At 38.9% G+C, this 20,850-nt stretch overlaps 1 protein-coding gene across 1 annotated transcript in view; it reads right to left on the reverse strand.

The window, feature by feature from the left end:
• The window catches only part of csmd2 (CUB and Sushi multiple domains 2), a 313,713-nt gene that overhangs the window by 60,397 nt on the left and 232,466 nt on the right, over positions 1–20,850 (reverse strand). The window contains exons 28-35 of the mRNA XM_084130492.1: positions 19,264–19,402; positions 18,644–18,831; positions 12,507–12,701; positions 12,064–12,180; positions 10,261–10,374; positions 3,379–3,474; positions 1,919–2,122; positions 1,154–1,278 (exon numbers count right to left, since the gene is read on the reverse strand). Coding sequence (XP_083986618.1) covers positions 1,154–1,278; positions 1,919–2,122; positions 3,379–3,474; positions 10,261–10,374; positions 12,064–12,180; positions 12,507–12,701; positions 18,644–18,831; positions 19,264–19,402 — 1,178 coding nt within the window. The remainder of the gene's footprint in view (positions 1–1,153; positions 1,279–1,918; positions 2,123–3,378; positions 3,475–10,260; positions 10,375–12,063; positions 12,181–12,506; positions 12,702–18,643; positions 18,832–19,263; positions 19,403–20,850) is intronic.

Consider the following 20,850-nt stretch of genomic DNA (forward strand, 5'->3'; position numbering starts at 1 on the left):
GCACAATTTATAGTAATTAATATAGTAACTACATGTAACAGGACACTGTAAAATAAACTGTTAACCATATTTGTTATAGGTATATGCAAAACGACATACAACAATAGTATGTTTCGAACATTTTTATGTATCTCACTAAGGCTGCATTAATATATTTTAAATTGTAATTTATTCCTGTGATGCAAAGCTGAATTTTCAGCATCATTACTCCAGTCTTCAGTGTCACATGATCCTTCAGAAATCATTCTAATATGCTGATTTGATGCTCAAGAAATTATCAATGATAAATATATATATATATATATATATATATATATATATCTTTTAAAAGTTCATTCAAAAGTATAATTCAAAAGTTTAGGGCAAATAAGAAAAAAAAAACAAGGACGCATTAAACTGACATTTATCATGTTACAAAATATTTCTATTTCAAATAAACGCTGTTCTTTTGAACAGCAAATCCACTAGTATTCGTTTTAGACCAGACATATATAATCTGGTCCTTAGAAAGATGGCCACCCAAAGTATGTGCCAAATAATCTCAAAAAGCTCTTTACAACCAGGTTGCAGAGGAGCCAAGAAGGTAACGCTGAATAGAGTTATGAAGTATGACTGGAGGAAATGATGGCTGTAAAGATACTGTTCAAAATCTGACGATTATTACTGCCTTCTCCCTTAGAATTTAAACTTTTATGGTCTGCACTGAAATGAAAAATTGATACGGTTAAAAAAGTAACAGAGTTGAATCATTGCAGACTTGTTAAACGCTCTTCCGTGACCACATTTAAAAGTGTCACACTGCAGAGGAAGTGATAACAGCATTATACAACTGAATTTACCCCTGAAAAATTCAGGCAGAGCTAGAAAAATCATAGAAATAAAGATAAGTGTGTCGACTCATTGAATATTTTGATACTGTCTCTCACCACATAGTTTCTCGAACTAGCCCTGCTCTCACAGAAGCACATATATTACAGAGACTTCTTTCAAAAACATTCAACAATCTTACTGAACCCAAACTTTTGAACGGTAGAGCTTGTTATACTTAAATTTGTACAGCATGTACATGGCCACATAAAATAAAAAATAAAAATGTGATGAGGCCTTATAAAAGGGGACAAATTGGTGTTTTATTGTTGCTAGAAGAGAATACCTGGATTCCCATTCCCTCTGGCACGGTGATCTTCCATACACAGCTCAGGCTGTTTAGGTAGGGCTCAGGATAGCCGGGGGACAGTATAGTACCTATCCGCTGGGTAAGATTCCCTCCACATGGCACTGCATCACAGACAAAAGGAGAAAACGATGAAAGAGCAGGTACAGAAGGCAAAACCCACAAAACAGCCTACGGTATCGAAGGGTATTTGTAATCTTCCAGGACACCACCTTCCTCCTCGTGCATCTCCTGTGGTCAAGCATCTGGTAGCTGCAGTGAAGCGCACAGGTAAACAGCTGCACATGAGTGTGGATACCTGAGTGTGTACACACAGAGTATCCGCGGCAACATCTGCCAAGCTTGTGCATTTGTGTATGTGTGACATGCCGGAGGCCATGACTGCTGGCCCACAGCTGTGTGACGTTGCTTGTTAAGCACAGGGAGAGTTTGTTGGCGACAGCTCTCTCTCAAGAGGAGCAGGAATAGGAGTCTGTTTGCTCTGTTTCCCTACCAGAGCTGTGATGTGAATCTAACCGTGCTCATCCAAGCAAACGCATCGAGGAGGTTGGGACACAAGTAAACGTGACACTTAAGCAACTGAAGTGAGATCCTTTAACTGAAAAAATTACATTTTACCATTTCATCAAAATTGGCAACTGACAAAACTATATCGCCCTCATTATATTGCCTTTAACCTAATTGATAAGATTGTGAAAGTTGAGAGAAGTGGGAAATCCCTAGATATGTATGATGGGCTCTTACCAATGCAACTGGGTATGCTGCCATTCCACTGGGCCAGAGCGTTGGGTACAGTCAGGCACTCGATGGCACTGGGACCCTCCAGAACGTATCCTGCATTGCATTCAAAACTCACCACGGCTCCCACCGCAAAGTTGTTCCCAGTGCGTCTGCCGTGTCTGGGCTCTGGGACTGAGCTGCACTGGGTCGCGCTGGTCCTCGGGACAGCTAAAGCAAATAAATGCGCTGTTGTTAGAAGAATTTGTACAAAACAGCAACTTTAGGATGTTATGGCACCTGCCAAGTGAGAAATGCTTTGTAATGCATTATACATGCAGTCATGCACCAGATTGTTAGTGAAACTGGCACTTTAAGTTTGAACCACAGAAGGTACAGTGCATACAGCTGGTTGGGATGCCCCAGAACACTACTACTTTTAATACTTTTATAAGATGCTGTACTTTTCCATTAAAGACACGTCAGGAAACGAACAGGAGTATGACTGAAAACCACAGGGGAGGCGAGATAATACAATAATGCTGTTTTAGCTCCTAAAAACCACACTATCTATTATAGAGAAAGATGCGGGCTGTTAAAAGCACATTTTAACAGAAGGCCCCATGACTGCCGAAGAGGTACAGCACATTTACAGCATCATTTACAATATAATTTATAATTTAGCACCTAATTTAGACAACAGTGCCTCTCTCAATCAAAACTGACTGCATAACATAACCACAAGTTATGATAGGAACTTCCCACACACAATATTTGAGCAGTTTATTGCAGGCTTGGGCACAATTAAGAATGTATTTGAATGTATATATATATATATATATATATATATATATATATATATATATATATAATAAATGTAAGAATGTAAACACAATATAGGGCTGTTAACTAAAGCTAAAACAATAAAAAAAAAAAAAATACATTTACATAATTGAAATAAAATTAACTAACTAAAAAAACTGAACATTAAAACCTTTAAAAACTCTTTAGTTTAAGTACTGAAATTACAACAACTAAAACTGAAATAAAATTAATAAATTAAATGTTTTCATAAAATTATGCTGTTCGGTTCCATTTGGAAGATTCTGGGGTACGCTGGATCATTCTGTTGAAGTTTATATAGATATATAAAGTAAAATACAAATTTCTATGGGTGACATTTCAAATGTTGATATCTAAAATTTCTGGATATACAGCATATGTTGTGTGTATGATACCATGTCCATGGGTAATTCTTAATAAATTTTTTTTTTAAAAATTCTTAAATGAAACCACTTACGGCGGTTCATTTCTTTGAATTTCATTTCAATTTAAGTTTGGCTAAATTCTGTGACTTATTTGGTACCTTTATTCAATATTAGTCATTTAAAAGGCATTCTCAACTCAATTCTAAACAGTTCACAACCCTGGTTAATAGAAAAAGAAAATGACATTTGGGATGGAGAAAGAGAGATTGAAACTCTTACCTTGATAGACCAGATGGAAACCTCTTGAGCTTGACTGACCCTTAGAAGAGAACCGGATAAGGATCTGGTTGGAGGTGGCTAGGGGCAAAGATTCACCTGAAAGTACAAACAAGGTGTCATGGCATTTGGCGACATTCTAAAACCAATGACATTTGATGTTATTGACCTGTGCCACAGATGCCATATTTGTTTGAGAGCAGCAGTTGAGGTGAAGATTATGAATGAATAATGATTCTTGGTGTGTTCATCACACAAAACTATCAAATGACTTCAGAAGACAAGGAATACAGTGCACGTGTTGTGTAGATGTAGTCACTCTGAACTGCTGCTTTACAGAATATATCTTTCAAAAGGCTCTTGGCCACATACACACTGTAAAGTTTTAGGAGTCAAAACTGCATTTAAATAAGGGCATGCATCCCCTAAATTATCATTCTAATGCAGCCATAGCAACATTCTGGCATCTTGTGTGTTTGGTCTCCACTTTTTTTGACCAAATATATTACAGCGACAAAAATACTTGTTCTGTAAATCGAACTAAAGCTCAGCTAACAGAGGCACAGTGTTTTGTTTATGCTTGCAAGGCTCCTTCACACTCTTGAAGTGTTGATATTTCCACTTATTACAAGTGTTTTTGGGCTTGTTGTTTGAGCCTGGCTCTTAAAGCAATCAAGTTTATGGAGCTATTAAGTAGGCAGGTGAGGGTTGTGATATTTGGGTCTTATTTTTCCATGTAAAGCACTTAGGGCCCTATTTTAACAATCTAAACGCAAGCACTTTTGCCAGTTTTTCGATGGGAAAAATGATCGGCGTGCCCGGTGCATGGTCTAAAAGGGTTGTCCATATTCTCTTAATGAGGAATAGGTGTGTTTTCAAACCCTGGGTTCAAACACTTAAAAAAAATGGGTTGCCAGGATGATTCTAAGGAAAATGAACTTACATAATTTTTTTTTTTTAATGATTTTCAATAAATCCTAGTCTATAAGCCTATATAAAAGAAACATGCAAAATATTGCTATTTAAATAATTATCAGATTAATAAATGAAAGAAAAAAACTGCGACAGTATGCTGCTGAGTTTGGTTCATTTCTGTAAGGCGCGGCACTCCACAAACAAGTTGACGGAAAGGAAACCGAAATGGCAGTTTGTTTGTTTATTTATATGTTTATTTTACAAAAGCACAATGTTGAGTTTTATTACGAGTGTACACAAATATAAGTAAACACTTTGCAGTTTCGAATGATGTCCTGTATGAACAAAATGACGGAGAATGTTTTTATGTTTCCACTGTTCGATCGCGTCGGCGCCTCACACACAACATATTCAAGCATTGCAATCTTGACATCGAAGCCTGTTCATTATCAAAATAAAATAGTCAACCTAACATATAAAAATTACACTGCTCTGTTTAAATAGTCAGTAGTAATTTGTGTCATTCAGCATAAGCACTGCTGCACTGTGATGTTTCCAAGCACATTTTTGTGCATGTGAAGAGAATGATGTTTTTCCGTCAATATTGGAACGTGAGTGAAGTACAAAGCCTATAATAAATAATAGTTTAGCATCCTAATACATCACGAATATGGAAACATTTTGATTTGAATGTGAGCCCAACACCACTTACTTTCACTTTCGCTTTAAATTATTTCGTTTTGGCTTGTTTATAGTTATTTTTATCATTCTTGTTCAGTTCTGAATATCATTAAATTTAAAGGATTAGTTGTGGAATATTTTTAGTGTATTTTTTTAAGCATATAGCAAATGATAGTAGGCTATTAATTGGTTAAAATTCTTAAGATCAGTTAAAAGTTAACCGGTTAATTAGCATCCCTGTATATATAGCTAGATCAAATTAGTGCAGAATCAACTTTGCGTTGCGATCGCGTCAAGGATCAGCCAGTGCACGTGCATCATCAAAAGCGGTTGTTAACCCCTTAAGTGTCCCCCCCCCTATTTTTTTTTAATAGACATGAAAATGCACATTCCGAACTTAAATGGTTGTAATTCAAGAATGCTTTGGAATATAGACGTAAGATTGGTCTTGTTTTAAAGAAGACATTTGGCAGATTTTTGTAGAAGTGAAATAAATTTAGAAAGTGAAAAAGAAAAAAAAGTTATAGAACTTTGAGTTTATGAAAAGGTAAAAATTTAATTATTCATATTTTATATAAAATATATATTTTCAAATATATTTGTTATCAAGTTATCATTGCCACGCAGGACGTGAAAATGATAACTGCGTCGGGCTGAAACTAACAAAAACACTTGCGTCGCACCTGGCGCTGCATTGCGCTGGGTGTATGATAGGGCCCTTAATATTCAACAATATTATTGAATATTATTGATTAATATTCACTGTACTAACGCTGTTGTATAAGAACTGAACTGAGCTGGACGAAGACATAATTTTTTGCAGAACTATAGGTGAAATGAACTTAATAATTGATGATCTTTACAACGGAACCGAATCAGCACTGAACTGACTTCAGCTGAACACCAGCCGAAATGCATTATTTTCCTGTTCTCACTGTAAAGCTGCTTTGAAACAATCTGTATTGTATAAAGCGCTATATAAATAAAGGTGACTTTACTTGACTTGCATTGATCATTATTAGCGCATGTGCTTTCTGTGCCGTGGTGTGGGGTTTGAATCAACCCACAGATCCCCGAGGCCCAGTCGAGCTCCACAGGGGTTTGCAGAGAGCAGGTTCGGTGTTGACAAATTCGTGCAGTGGCCAGAGAAGATGAAACTGCACAACACTCTCGTTCATGTTGGGATTGACCAATGCACCTGCTCATGCCTTTGGCATGCTGGGATGTTATTAGAACAAGCCTCCGTGGGCCGACGACAGAGTGACAGCTACAGTAATAATCCGGTGGAGGCAGAGGTGTGGGGAAACCCTGACCGCTGATTTATTCGCCCCTGCTGTTTGTTCTGATGGCCACATTATTCTGCAATGCTGCTCGGAAACTGTTAGTCCTGTGTCGCACCACACCAACAGCAAACCTGGATGGTGCCCACAGATTCACCTCGACAGGAAGGATGCGTTATGTAACATTCAAGGTTGTTGTGGAGTAAACTGACGTGGCCTGACAACATCATCCTGTCAGGATTCCAGAAGACTCAGGATCACAGTGTTGAATATGATGACTCAACAGAGGTGGATTTGCCGGTTTGCCTACCTCCGACTTTGGCTGTTTAACAGTTATATGGAAGAGGAAGAATTCAAGGAATTTGAAATGCTCAAATGCTTACATTGTTTATAATTATTACCAGTAGCCTAATTAATATTTCATGTTCTACTTAGGCCAACAATTTGTCTTGTTTGGTCACCATTGAAAATGAAGGATTAGTTGTGGAGTGATGAGAACCAAAAATGGATTCATACATTTAAAGGTTGTATCAGCGATTTCAGGCCGAAACATAAATGATCACATTCATCTAATCTTTCCTAACGATCCGCTAGCTGCCCGCCCCATAAGCAAGCCGTCAAAAAACCGCGTCTCTCTAGGCAGCCTAGGCTCTGAGATCTGCACACAAAAACAACTGCGCTCACCAACACTCAAAACCAAAACAAATAGTGTTCCAACCAATCACCGACAGGGGTGGGTGTTGTGAGGTTTTGCGCTCGTGCACGACTGCCTATGACGGCTGCACGCAAAAATTTGTGATTGGCTGGAACACTATTTGTTTTGGTTTTGAGTGTTGGTGAGCGCAGTTGTTTTTGTGTGCAGATCTCAGAGCCTAGGCTGCCTAGAGAGACGCGTTTTTTTGACGGCTTGCTTATGGGGCGGGCAGCTAGCGGATTGTTAGGAAAGATTAGATGAATGTGATCATTTATGTTTGGGCCTGAAATCGCTGATACAACCTTTAAAGGGGACCTATTATGCAAAATTCACTTTTGTATGGTGTTTGGACATAAATGTGTGTTGGCAGTGTGTGTACACAACCACCCTACAGTGATAAAAATCCACTCACTCCTTTTTTTTTTATCCCCATAAATCATAAGCAGTCTCTCCAAACGACAGAATGTGGCTTTTTTCAGAATGTGGCTTTAGTGACATCACTAAAGCCACAGGCCCCGCCCACGAGTGTTGACTGACACTGCCGTTATAACTTAGACCCGCCCTGATCGAGTTCACTGCGAGTTGTACACATCAGCCATTGCAGCAGCAATGCACTCACGAGAAGCGTCGAAGCATCTCCCAAGCGTTGAAGGTGTTGTAGCTGGATGTATTCATTCACATAGCACTCTCTATTTACTCTTGAAATCTGCCAGCCATTGAAGACGAGGTGGATTCATTTTGTTTTCAAAGAAAATGCTCCCTCAACTCTACAGAAATTTATGTAAGTTACTTATGCTGTTTACTCAGCTCTAACAGTGATTTTCTGAAGAAAAACTGATGCTTCATCTTTTGTGTGACATACAGTAAACTTTATTAAACTCATCAGTATATTTTGTGTCATCATTCAGACAATTCAGATCGTCAGACGGAGTCCTACAGCAGGCTTGCATTAATAGTGTATACAAGCAATGCCAAATAGGTTATAATCGTAATTAAACTAAACTTTACCTGTTCCAACTCCATACTGCATATATTCTCTGACTCTGTAGGCATTTTTATGGTCGAAATGAACGCCATTACTGTGACTGTCTGTTTTATTATTATCATCTTCCCTGTTCTGGCTCTGATCGCGGCTTCTTAGGCTCCGCCCCCTGTGCCGTGAACCAGCAGCTCATTAGCATTAAAGGAGAAGCACTAAAACAGTGCGTTTTTCACAGACCCAAAAAATGATGATTTAAACGTGCTGTAAATAAAATTCTGTTGGGTATTTTGAGCTAAAACGTCACATACACACTCTGGGGACATCAGATACTTATTTTACATCTTGTGAAAAGGGGCATAATAGGTCCCCTTTAAGTTCAAGCACTAAGATTGCGAATGTTGCAACTGTGAGATATAAAGTTGCAATTATCTTTAATTTTTTTCTTTACTCTGAGGCGGAAACAGACTTCCATAGTACTATGGGTGGCAAAATAAATTCACACTACTTTCATTTTTTTGTGTATCTAGAATCCTTGTCTATTGTTTAAAATACGTTTCTAATTCACAGAGGACAACTTCACTTGAAAATTGCTGTTCATTTGTGCAGATTATTCATTCCTTATAATTTCCATGATTTTCTCCAGAGAAAGTTGATAAACATCCATCAACACTGACAACTGTGCTTATAACAGTGGTGACATACAGCAAGTCTTGTTTCCTTTCTCTCCGCAGCACAAAAAGATAATAGAAAATCTGCAGTTTTATGTGGCCTAGTCTCAATTCTGAATATTCCCTGCTCGCTATTCATGCTTCAAAGTGTGTATTATTTCCAGCAGCCCCCAGCACACTTCACTGATTTCACACCGGCATCTGAAGTTAAAAACCGCATCTCAAGATAGTATATATGCTCTGAGCAGTTCACCTTCCTTGAGCGCGCAGGGTTTCACGCCGTACGCAAATCGCGGGTGTTCGACTGGTGTGAAGGGTGAAGAAAAAATAGAAATGTACACAGCTCATCTGCGTTGTCATGGGAATGTCAGAAGCGGAGAGAGCGAGCGAGAAAACCCTGTTAATCTTCGAGCCGAAATCTCCTCAACTGACCGCATTAAATGGAACTCCATTATGGCTGAATAAAAGCTTTCAGCCTCGGCGTCTCAGTGGAGATCTATTTGGCTAGTCTGTTTTTGCTTATTTGATTCTGTTTTATTTCCTGCTTTAAGGAAGAAAACCCTATTTACTGGATCCTTTTGAAATCTGTTTGTTAGACTCTATGAGTCATCAAGCTTGTTATGTGAAACTCTGCGTTTTATTCTTGAGTACATCATCATCTTTTGCGTACGTCATTGTATGTTCTGATAATTTAGAACTCAAGAGACTGTTCACAAGTACCAAGGCAGCTTTGATGATTAAAAGCAGAAGTGTCTTTTTTTTTTTTTTTATATCCAGAGCTTCATATTCAGATTAGATACTGAATGTGCAAAACTACATAATTATATTTAAAAACAATCTGCGGGTTGTCTAAATGACTAGTCTACTGATCAATTTTAAAGAGAAATTCTAAATTCTGTCCCCATTTAATCAGCATTCCGAACCTCCTCCTTCTATGAAGTACAAATACGATTCTTTTTTATTTATTTTTTAATGTCTCTGTGGATTTTGGTCCATACAAGGAAAGTCAGTGTGCTCCAATGTTGTTTTGGACCCCATTGACTTTCATTGTATGGAGAATTTTTTTTTCTTTTGTCTTCCAGAGAAGAAAGACATACAGGTTTGGAATGAAATGAGAGTAAGTGAATGATGACAGAATTTAAATGTTTTGGTGAATTTTCCCTTTAAATTCTTCACTGACCTGGGGGGTGTATACAGTACATACTTTAACATATGTTCTAGCATTCAAAAATAGCTATATGGAGTGCAATACAATGGAAGAAAATGCAGGGGTTGCAGGAAATTATTATTATTATTTTATTTTTATTTTTTAAACACAGTGTCTTAAAAAAAAAGCAATGCATTTGGTGGGACACTTCCAACACTATCTGGTACTACTCATTTGACAAAGCTTTTTACATACTATACAGTAAGAGACGTTATTCTTATTCTTAATGACGTTTGGTGGTGCAAAAATGACATGCTTCAGCTTTATATTTCAGCATTTGTGAACCACACAGGCTTGTGTCTCTTCTACTTTTGGATGTAACTCATCTTGTTAAAGGAGTTGCTTAATTGACTACTTCTATTTACCTTTGAGACTGAATGCAGTCTCTTTAGCATTCATCTACTAATGCCAGTATAGACTGATAGTCAAGTTAATACCGCTTGAGAAGGTTTGCTGACCTGTGTGGGCCCCAGAGAGAGAACTCAGGACACGGGCATGCTGGGTAGGCCCATCGTACACCTCCACAACATCATTTAGCGCAGTCTGGAAGAATGCAAATTGGCTGAACACCACTGCAGAGAGATAAATAGAGACAGAGAGTGAAGAGACATAACTGCATAAAAAACTATGAATTATTCAACTGCATACCATGACTGTGCAAATGTTAATTCAATAGGAAAAGACAGAACCTAATCACACCTATGAACCACCTGTTGTGCTCTCTAGACACACCCTGGTGCTTAGCAGAGTAAATTTCCAAATGAGGGCCATAAAAAAGAAACCCTGTGTTGCAACATTCCCTATCCCGCAGCTGTTCGAAGCCATTATGCCATGCCTACGGAAATTTGTGCCTTAATTAGTTGTGCTTCCACAACGTTTGGCTTGACCCAGAGAAATACAGGCAGGCTCACATCTGCTAATAAAGATTCTGTAGGAACCCCAAATTAGCCAGATAACCTCCTTTTATTGATCAAATAAAAGGGTCCCATGGTCAAGTAGAAGCTGCTGGGGTTATATGAGGGGATATCCAAAAATGTGTCATTATCTAGAGGCTCAGAGCCCCGAACGAAGAGCGATATGGATCAAAGTCCCTGTCAAGGAAAGTCAATTCATTTGGCTAATTTGGTGTTGCCATACTTGCAACACCTCCGGGTCGCTACTGTAATTCGGCCATGCAAGTCCAACTCCTAACAACTGAATGGGGAAAAGGGTTTGGGGAAAAACCTGAATCTCAAAAACTCACATTTAAATAACATTTTGAATCAGCAATAAAATCTGACATGAACTGTCCCGTAGATGTTTCTTATGCTCACATGCATGTGTGGTCCAAAGTGCACATGTCAGAACACACGGTTTCTACAGGAACTGGAGTTTATAATGGCATCTGCAGTGATTGCGATTGGCTCTTTAATTTAGAAGAGGCTTATTCCATCATAACGCATGGTGCACTTTCTCTAGTAATTAATTCTAATGAACCGTCTTGGTACAGTATATATACAGTCTTCTACATGGTGTCTACTGATATTCAATATGTCAATGTATAAGCTTTAACAGCTCCTCCTAACTAATCGTGACAAAACAAGCCCTGAGTGACAAATCAAAGTTAACCAGAACATGTTTTGATTGGAATTTGGACAAATGAGATTGCTCTGAGACTGTTGGGGCTGACCAGCATGATGAACTGAAAATAGAAACCAAACAATAGAGCAAACACAGAACAAAAGTTGCAGTTCGCAGCTGATAAGGACACACATTTAACATGGAAGAGATGGGATTTAACCCTTTTTGCCCTTGAGTGCCTGATTCAGACATGGTGTATTGAACTGGCTGATTTCATTGAATAGCATTATTTACATCTGTTCCAGTAAATGCAGTAACTACAAAATCTGGATCCAAAAAGCATCTTTCTCCATTGTAAACAACAAAAATACTGCATTTTTAAAAGATGTTATATAGATGTATAATATTAGATGTTACCAATGCCTGGTGTGTTTTAAGGGCTCTTAAACACATGATATGACTTATATTTCTCCCTGTCTGATGTCTGACATCACAGCAGCTAGTGAAGGGTTTGGAACCGTGTGCATTCATTGTGAGGATTTCCCAATCAGAATCACATTTTTCTGCCAATATCACTGAAATAAATGGGAATGCTAACATTTAGTTACAGTATGCTACTGTATACTCCTTGATTGTAACACTACAGAAGTTCACGGTATCTATGTGTGTGCAATAGTATGCTTATACATGTGCTTACTTACCATAGTCTTTTGGCACAATAACCGAGTAGAGGCAAGCCCTCCCGCTGCTGTAGTTTCCAGGATAACCAGGGGAGAGCACCACACCCTCCAAGCCCGAATACTGACCACCGCACGGAGCTTAGTGAGAAAGACAGCCACAGAAAGAAGGCATTAGAGACTAATTTTCTGTCCTCCCCAACTCCTCACTGCCGTTCCCTCATTCAGCTGATCTTAAATTACTTTTCCTGAGCTGCCCGGCTAGATGTCCCTAGTGTTTGCCGAAGTGAAATTGCAGTGTGTTCAAAGCATTCCTCAAGGTTACATTGCAAAGATGAGCCTTTGCTTATTTCAAAGGGAACAGCAGCAAATGTGACAAACTCCAGGTCTTTGACAAAGGAAGAACACATGGTTACAGATCGTATTTGCAAAAAAGTACTTGCTGAACTTCCATTATATGCTTTTACCTATGCAAACAGGTTTTGGTTTGTTCCAGCCAGGTTTGCCGTCTCCCCCCATGATGCAAGTCAGTGTGGCGTCTCCCTCCAGCGTATAGCCATTGTCACAGTAATAGGTGACAGTAGCCCCCAATTTCAACTCGGTACCAACACGAGTACCATTACGCACCAGCCCTGGCTCAAAGCATGACTCTCTGGGATTTTCTGTTGAGGAAAAGAAACACAAAGTATGGTGAGAGGGATACAGAAGGAGAGAGAGCAAGAGATGATGATTTATGGCTATTTGTGTAAGACTGATAATCCAGTGCGCACAGGGACCTTTACATCTACAAACATTCACCAAACACCTAATGCAAGTAAAAATTTGCTTTGGTGAGTAAATCATTTTGAGTCATTCACCAAGTGGCTTTGATTTGATTAGGAACTACAATGTAAGGTTTGTTTTAAAACTAAGACATGCAAATCATATGCTAAACAAAACATCTGTAAAAATGTGTCTTCTATTGACATATTAATGTCTTCTCATAAATGAGCAAGCATCACAATCACATGCATTTTTCACAGTAACAAACATATGAATAATAATTAATTCATATAATTAATCATTATTACATGATTAATAATTTATTTGTAGTAATAATCGCTGTGTCTCATTTCAAAGGCTGAGCATTTCTGGACATTGCATTTGTTGGCCACATACAGTGAGGAAAATAAGTATTTGAACACCCTGCTATTTTGCAAGTTCTCCCACTTAGAAATCATGGAGGGGTCTGAAATTGTCATCGTAGGTGCATGTCCACTGTGAGAGACATAATCTAAAAAAAAATAATCCAGAAATCACAATGTATGATTTTTTAACTATTTATTTGTATGATACAGCTGCAAATAAGTATTTGAACACCTGAGAAAATCAATGTTAATATTTGGTACAGTAGCCTTTGTTTGCAATTACAGAGGTCAAACGTTTCCTGTAGTTTTTCACCAGGTTTGCACACACTGCAGGAGGGATTTTGGCCCACTCCTCCACACAGATCTTCTCTAGATCAGTCAGGTTTCTGGGCTGTCGCTGACAAACACAGAGTTTGAGCTCCCTCCAAAGATTCTCTGTTGGGTTTAGGTCTGGAGACTGGCTAGGCCACGGCAGAACCTTGATATGCTTCTTACAGAGCCACTCCTTGGTTATCCTGGCTGTGTGCTTCGGGTCATTGTCATGTTGGAAGACCCAGCCTCGACCCATCTTCAATGCTCTAACTGAGGGAAGGAGGTTGTTCCCCAAAATCTCGCAATACATGGCCCCGGTCATCCTCTCCTTAATACAGTGCAGTCGCCCTGTCCCATGTGCAGAAAAACACCCCCAAAGCATGATGCTACCACCCCCATGCTTCACAGTAGGGATGGTGTTCTTGGGATGGTACTCATCATTCTTCTTCCTCCAAACACGTTTAGTGGAATTATGACCAAAAAGTTCTATTTTGGTCTCATCTGACCACATTACTTTCTCCCATGACTCCTCTGGATCATTCAAATGGTCATTGGCAAACTTAAGACGGGCCTTGACATGTGCTGGTTTAAGCAGGGGAACAGGTGCCATGCATGATTTCAAACCATGACGTCTTAGTGTATTACCAACAGTAACCTTGGAAACGGTGGTCCCAGCTCTTTTCAGGTCATTGACCAGCTCCTCCCGTGTAGTTCTGGGCTGATTTCTCACCTTTCTTAGGATCATTGAGACCCCACGAGGTGAGATCTTGCATGGAGCCCCAGTCCGAGGGAGACTGACAGTCATGTTTAGCTTCTTCCATTTTCTAATGATTGCTCCAACAGTGGACCTTTTTTCACCAAGCTGCTTGGCAATTTCCCCGTAGCCCTTTCCAGCCTTGTGGAGGTGTACAATTTTGTCTCTAGTGTCTTTGGACAGCTCTTTGGTCTTGGCCATGTTAGTAGTTGGATTCTTACTGATTGTATGGGGTGGACAGGTGTCTTTATGCAGCTAACGACCTCAAACAGGTGCATCTAATTTAGGATAATAAATGGAGTGGAGGTGGACATTTTAAAGGCAGACTAACAGGTCTTTGAGGGTCATAATTCTAGCTGATAGACAGGTGTTCAAATACTTATTTGCAGCTGTATCATACAAATAAATAGTTAAAAAATCATATATTGTGATTTATGGATTTTTTTTTTAGATTATGTCTCTCACAGTGAACATGCACCTACGATGACAATTTCAGACCCCTCCATGATTTCCAAGTGGGAGAACTTGCAAAATAGCAGGGTGTTCAAATACTTATTTTCCTCACTGTATGTGTTTGTGGCTGTCTCCTTTTAGAAAAGTAACTATTGCATTCCAAAGTAAGAAATAAATGACAATAATTTACAACTCTTGACTAATAACAGTGAATTTCATAATGGTTATTTTTCTAAAATGAGACATCCTTGATGACGATCTGCGCCTGACAAATTCAACCTCCGCAGAGCACAGCCTTTGAAATATAACACAGCTAATAAATCATCATAGTAATATTTTGTATAAACTTCATTAAATGTAACATTATAAATGTCTTTACTGTCACTTTTGATAAATTTAAAGTGTGCCTGCTTAATTTCTTTCAAAAAGAAAATCTTACTGGTACCAAACTTTTGAATGGTAGTGCATATTTATATGTATATGTGTATATATAAATATGGACGCTGCTGGTGCAGGTTCTTTCCAGGTTTTTTCCCCAAAAATTTAATAAAAATAAGTTTGGAGGCTCTTTGTGTGAATAAGTGCACTTCAAAGATGCTTAAAATGAGCGCACCCTGATCACCAATTCACGATCCCGAAATATTCTACAGCAACCTACATGCCCCGTGGAGCATGGACAGTGACCCATGACAGATTAAAAGTGACACTGGGCTAGATCAGGTCTGCTGACTACACAAAACAGTCCATCACCCAGCAGGACATGTGTATGGTGCACACTGCATCCTTTGGCCAAAATTAGAAATCAATCATTCTTACTACACATCTGCATCGCACAGCAAAAAATGGGTTGCATGCAGTTCTAGTTGAGATATTACTTCCTAACATAGTTACACTGTATTGCTCGCACTGATGCCCGTGCCCTTCATGGCCCAATGGCACGTCGAAACAAGACGCAATCTGTTTACTGGGGTTGGCGCTAAAGACAGCCCACAACTCAGTTAATCTTCCTACACCGGGCTCCTAACAATACCAGTGCGAAACGGTCAGTAATTAAGAGTGGACCACAGCCAACCTTAAGTTCTAGCTCAGGTGTCCACTGATGAGGCTGCGTATGAGTGTGTGCGTGTATGTTGGTGAAGATGTGTTTGTGAATTTGGACATGACAAATGTTTGAGCTGGCAGGGAACAGTTCGGATGGGCAATGGAGTGTGTATGTGTGTGTGGTGTTTATTTAACTGTCGGTCAAGTGTGCAGAGCCTTGGCCCACATATTGCACCTCAGAGGCCAATCAGACGCGGTTGGAAGTCTGTGAGAAGCTGATTGGTCTGTAAAGAGGTTGACAGCACCTGAAGCTTGTTCCAACAGCAGCAGCATGCACAGATGAACCAACATGACCATGTGCCAGACCGGCTATGCTAACACTTCTGTCAGGGTTAAGCTGAAATAAACACACTTTTCATGTATTTATGATTTGCTTCTATATTATTAGTTTATACTAATTCATTGTGAGGAGACTGGGGTCTGGAACTGGAGATTTTGAAGTGCCACACACTGTGTCCATCTGCTGCACCAGATTGAGAGAATACTGTTCCTCATTCACCAAGCCCAACAGAGGGTGATCTAAAGAGCGCGGTCTCTCTCGCTCTGACCGTTGCATGCCAGCAATGGCCATCAGTAGGTAGTGTTCTAGTCTAGTTAACTTTAAGTTATTTGACAGAGACTCAAAAAAAGCATTTATAACAAAAATAGAGTAAAATAATAGCTGTAGTTGTTTTTTTCTGATGCATTTGCCTCTATGGACAACATGAGACCAATGTGAATTTCAATCTTTATCCAAAATACTGTTAAAAAAAATGTGGGTTGGTAAGATTTTTTAAATGTCTCAACATACTGGTAAAACAGTAATATTGCTCAGTTCAAACTGAGCATCAGCATGGGGAAGAAAGGTGATTTAAGTGACTTTTAAAGTGGCATGGTTGTTGGTGCCAGACGGGCGAGTATTTGGTGATCTATTGGAATTTTTACACACAACAATCTCTAGAGTTTACAGAGAATGGTCAGAAAAAAAAAAGATATCCAGTGAGCGTCAGTTATGTGGGCAAAAATGCCTTGTTGCCTGGTTGATGCCAGTGGGTCAGAGAAGAATGGCTAGATTGGTTCAAGCTGATAGAAAGGCAACAGTAACTTAAATAACCACTCGTTACAACCGAGGTCTGCAGAAGAGCATATCTAAACGCAAAACACATCAAACCTTGAAGCAAATGGGCTACAGCAGCAGAAGACACACCAGGTGCCACTCCTGTCAGCTAACAACAGCAAACTGAGGCTACAATTCACACAGGCTCACCAAAATTGCACAATAGAAGATTGGAAAAAAGGTTCCTGGTGTGATGAGTATCGATTTCTGCTGCGACATTCAGATGGCAGGGTCAGAATTTGGCATAAACAACATGAAAACATGGATCCATCCTGCCTTTTATCACTGGTTCAGGCTGCTGCTGGTGGTGTAATGGTGTGGGGGATATTTTATTGGCACACTTTGAGCCACTTAGTACCAAGTGAGAATCGTCTAAACGCAACAGCCTTAGCATTGTTGCTGACCATGTCCATCCCTTTATGACCACAGTGTACACATCTTCTGATAGCTACTTCCACCAGGATAACGCACCATGTCACACAGCTCAAATCACCTCAAACTAGTTTCTTGAACATAACAATGAGTTCACTAAACTCAAATGGTCTCCACAGTCATAAGATCTTAAGATAGAATTAAGATAGTTCTGAAGGCAAAAGGGGGTCCAACTCAGTACTAGCAAGGTGTATCTAATAAAGTAGTAACTAATAAAATATATTAAAATGCAGTTTCTTCCTATGATGGCAAAGCTGAATTTTCAGCAGTCTTCAGTGTCACATAATCCTTTAGAAATCATTCTAATATGCTGATTTGCTGCTCAAATAATGGTTATTATTAACAATGTTGAAATTATTTGTTCTGCTTTATAATTTTTAAGTTCAAAAGAACAACATTTACTTAAAATGTTTTGTATTATTATATGTCAGTTTTGTTCAATTTAATGTGTCCTGGCTAAATACTTTTTTTTTATTTTTTTATACTGCAAACCTTTGAACAGTACTTTTTACTTCCACATTAGTTATTAAAAGCATGGTCAATATGAAGTTATATACAGTATGAAACAGTCTCTGTGTCTCAGTAAAACTTCATCTGTCACAAAAACATTTAAAGACACATCATGATTTTGTTATTAATATATTTTACATAAATGTATGCACATTATACAACTGTCGACATAAGGAGGTCTATATATAAAAAAGGCATTTTATTTAAATTTCTGATGGTCTGCTGAGGCAAAGATCATTAGAAGAAGTGTGGCAGTATGGATGGCATCTCAGTTTTATGTACTCGCCAAAGCCAATTTTTACTCCGTTTTTTGACTCTTGGACCTTGTTGTGACTGATCAGACGAGTCTGTCATTTCATGAATAAACAAATAAGCCAAAGTATCATCAGACAAAGTGAGGTCAGCAGGGCGAATACAGTGACAGTAAACGTGCATTTGTTCTCATTTGCGCAGAGCCTTTAGTGTGACAGCAAAACATTGATCAGATACCAGCTTTAGTGAGCGCATTCTGGCTTTTCATTTTCATAATTCTTTTCTAGACGACTGCGAGAAGTGCCATGGGTCGATAATTACACGCCGCATAATGGTGAATAGGAGAGGGTGATCAAGGCAACAGTCAAAGTGCTGTTGCAGTATGGAACACTACACATACAAAAGAACAAAAAAACAAAAAACAAAGACAAATGGAAAATTAGGGGCATTCTGATACCATTATTTGACCAAATTATCATGCAATACAGTCATAGAAGGACTGTATTGCATGCCTACAAAATGTAAACGGATATAAATGATTCCTCCCAACACAAGGGCGCAACATACCAGTGTACTGCAGGACAAATCCATTGCTGCTAAGCGAGGCGTCACTGCGGAAGGCCAGGAAGAGTGTGTTGGAGCTGCTCTCAATGCGCTCAGGGACGTCAGTGCCATAAAAGCTACCCAGCAACGGACTGAGAGAATCAGGGCCATCGTAGATGTGTAGGAAGTCGTAGCTCGGCTCTAGACTAAAGCTGACGGGAGGAAGAAACATGTATGATGTGACTACACACTACCAGCACTATTGTTAACTAAAACTATTAAAAAGTGTTTAGTTAACTGAAATAAAGATGAAATAAAACAATAAATAATAATGAAAATTAGACGAAAAACCTAAACTCAAAATTAGAAATGTTGCCTTGGCATTTAACTGTAATAAATTAATTAAATTAAAACTGAAAAAAAAATAAATTTAATCTACACACACACACGCATACACACACACACGTACACACACACACACACACACACACACACAGAACATATGCAATTAAACATATAAATAAATACTATAATAGTATATAAATAATACTTAAATAACATTGCATATCTATATATTGTAATGATAATCCAGCTATTATTACCTACAGGAAATAGGGGACTTTAGTCTTATAAACCAGTCTTACTGATTGAAAGTGAGTGATATGATGTGGTCCGGCGTTACTGTTACTGTCCAGTCACATTCTCTGCCGTGAGGATAGGGCTCTGGGTATTCAGGGGACAGGATCAGTCCACCGGGAGCAGTCAGATTCCCTCCACATGGAGCTGCAGCACAAAGGAAGGGAGAGAAAAAACGCTAAAACGTCTTTCATCTAGAACAGTGGTTCACGACCATGGGTCAAGGGCCCACTAGGGGCCTCAGCAAACTTTCATGGGGGCCTCAAGACGACTTCCGATTATTTAAAATAAGACTAAACAAGCAACAATGTGTTAGTTCACCCAATAATGAAAAGATTTGTCATCAGTTACTCACCCTCAAGAATTTAGTTTTTCTTCGAAACACAGATTAAGATATTTTAATGAAATCTGAGAGATTTCTGTCCCTCCAATGACAGTCCACACAACTACCACTTTTGACGCTTTAAAAAGTTCATATAGAGATCTTAAAACGAATCCATATGAATAGAGTGGGTTAGTCCATATTTTCTGTAGAGACAGAATCGCTTTACATGATGAACAGATTTATTCACATATAAACATTCATCAACTAGTGGTAAACTGAAGCTCAAGCATGTTCGCTTGATGTACAAGAACCAAAAAGGTTCATTCTCGTGTTATGCAACACTTTTGAGCTTCCGCAAGAAGCAATGAGGTTTGCACTCAAATTCAATCTGTTCATCATATAAAGTGATCGAGTCTCTTCAGAAAATTTCAGTAGCACCTCACTGCAGTACATGAGATCCAGGGGGCGGAATTGGATCCAGATTTAAGGGGTGGAGATTGGTAGGTTTAGGGGTGGGTTTAGGGATCAGGGGGTGGAGATGGGTAGGTTTAGGTATGTAAGGTGGGAGGAGTTAGATCTGGATCCAACTCCTCCCCTTGGATTTCGTGTTCTGCAGTGAGGGCCATCTCATAAAATTTGGACTAAACGGCTCAATTTATATGGATTATTTTTACAATCTGTTTATGAACTTTTTGAAGCAAAAAAGTGGTAGTTGTGTGGACTGTCAATGGAGAGACTCTTTATTTTATTTTATTTAAACATTTCTTTATTTGTGTTTTGAAGATTAAAGGCACAATATGTATTTTTTTTGCTTTAAAAATATAAAAAATCACTATATCTATGTTATATATTTTTTAAAGTTGTGTATTTACATTATCCCGACAGTTCCAATTAACTTCTAAATCCAGAGAAATTAATATTTTAATTCGAAGACACGGACCGTGTCTTTATTTCCGTTATGTCGCAGTCAATGGCGTCATATCCGCGTTGTCCCTGGTTTCCGCTCGTGCTGCCATGGTAACCAGAGCTATGAACCAGAGCCCTCTGATAGTAACCAAGACGACAGACGTGGACCACTGTAGTTCGCAATGTCTATCTGCACGCTGTTGTTGTTTCGTTCAAACATTATGGACCATGGCAAGCAGACTTTGGATAAAAAAGGAGAACTAAAACGAGAATCAATATCAGCGCGGTGTTTTCGAGATGCCGAGAGCTCCCATAGACAGTATATAAACGAGAGCTCCACGTCCCGAGATTTCGACCGCTCCTA

The sequence above is a fragment of the Abramis brama genome (assembly GCF_963993115.1).
Source record: "Abramis brama genome assembly, chromosome: 12".
In the NCBI taxonomy this organism is placed as follows: Eukaryota; Metazoa; Chordata; class Actinopteri; order Cypriniformes; family Leuciscidae; genus Abramis; species Abramis brama.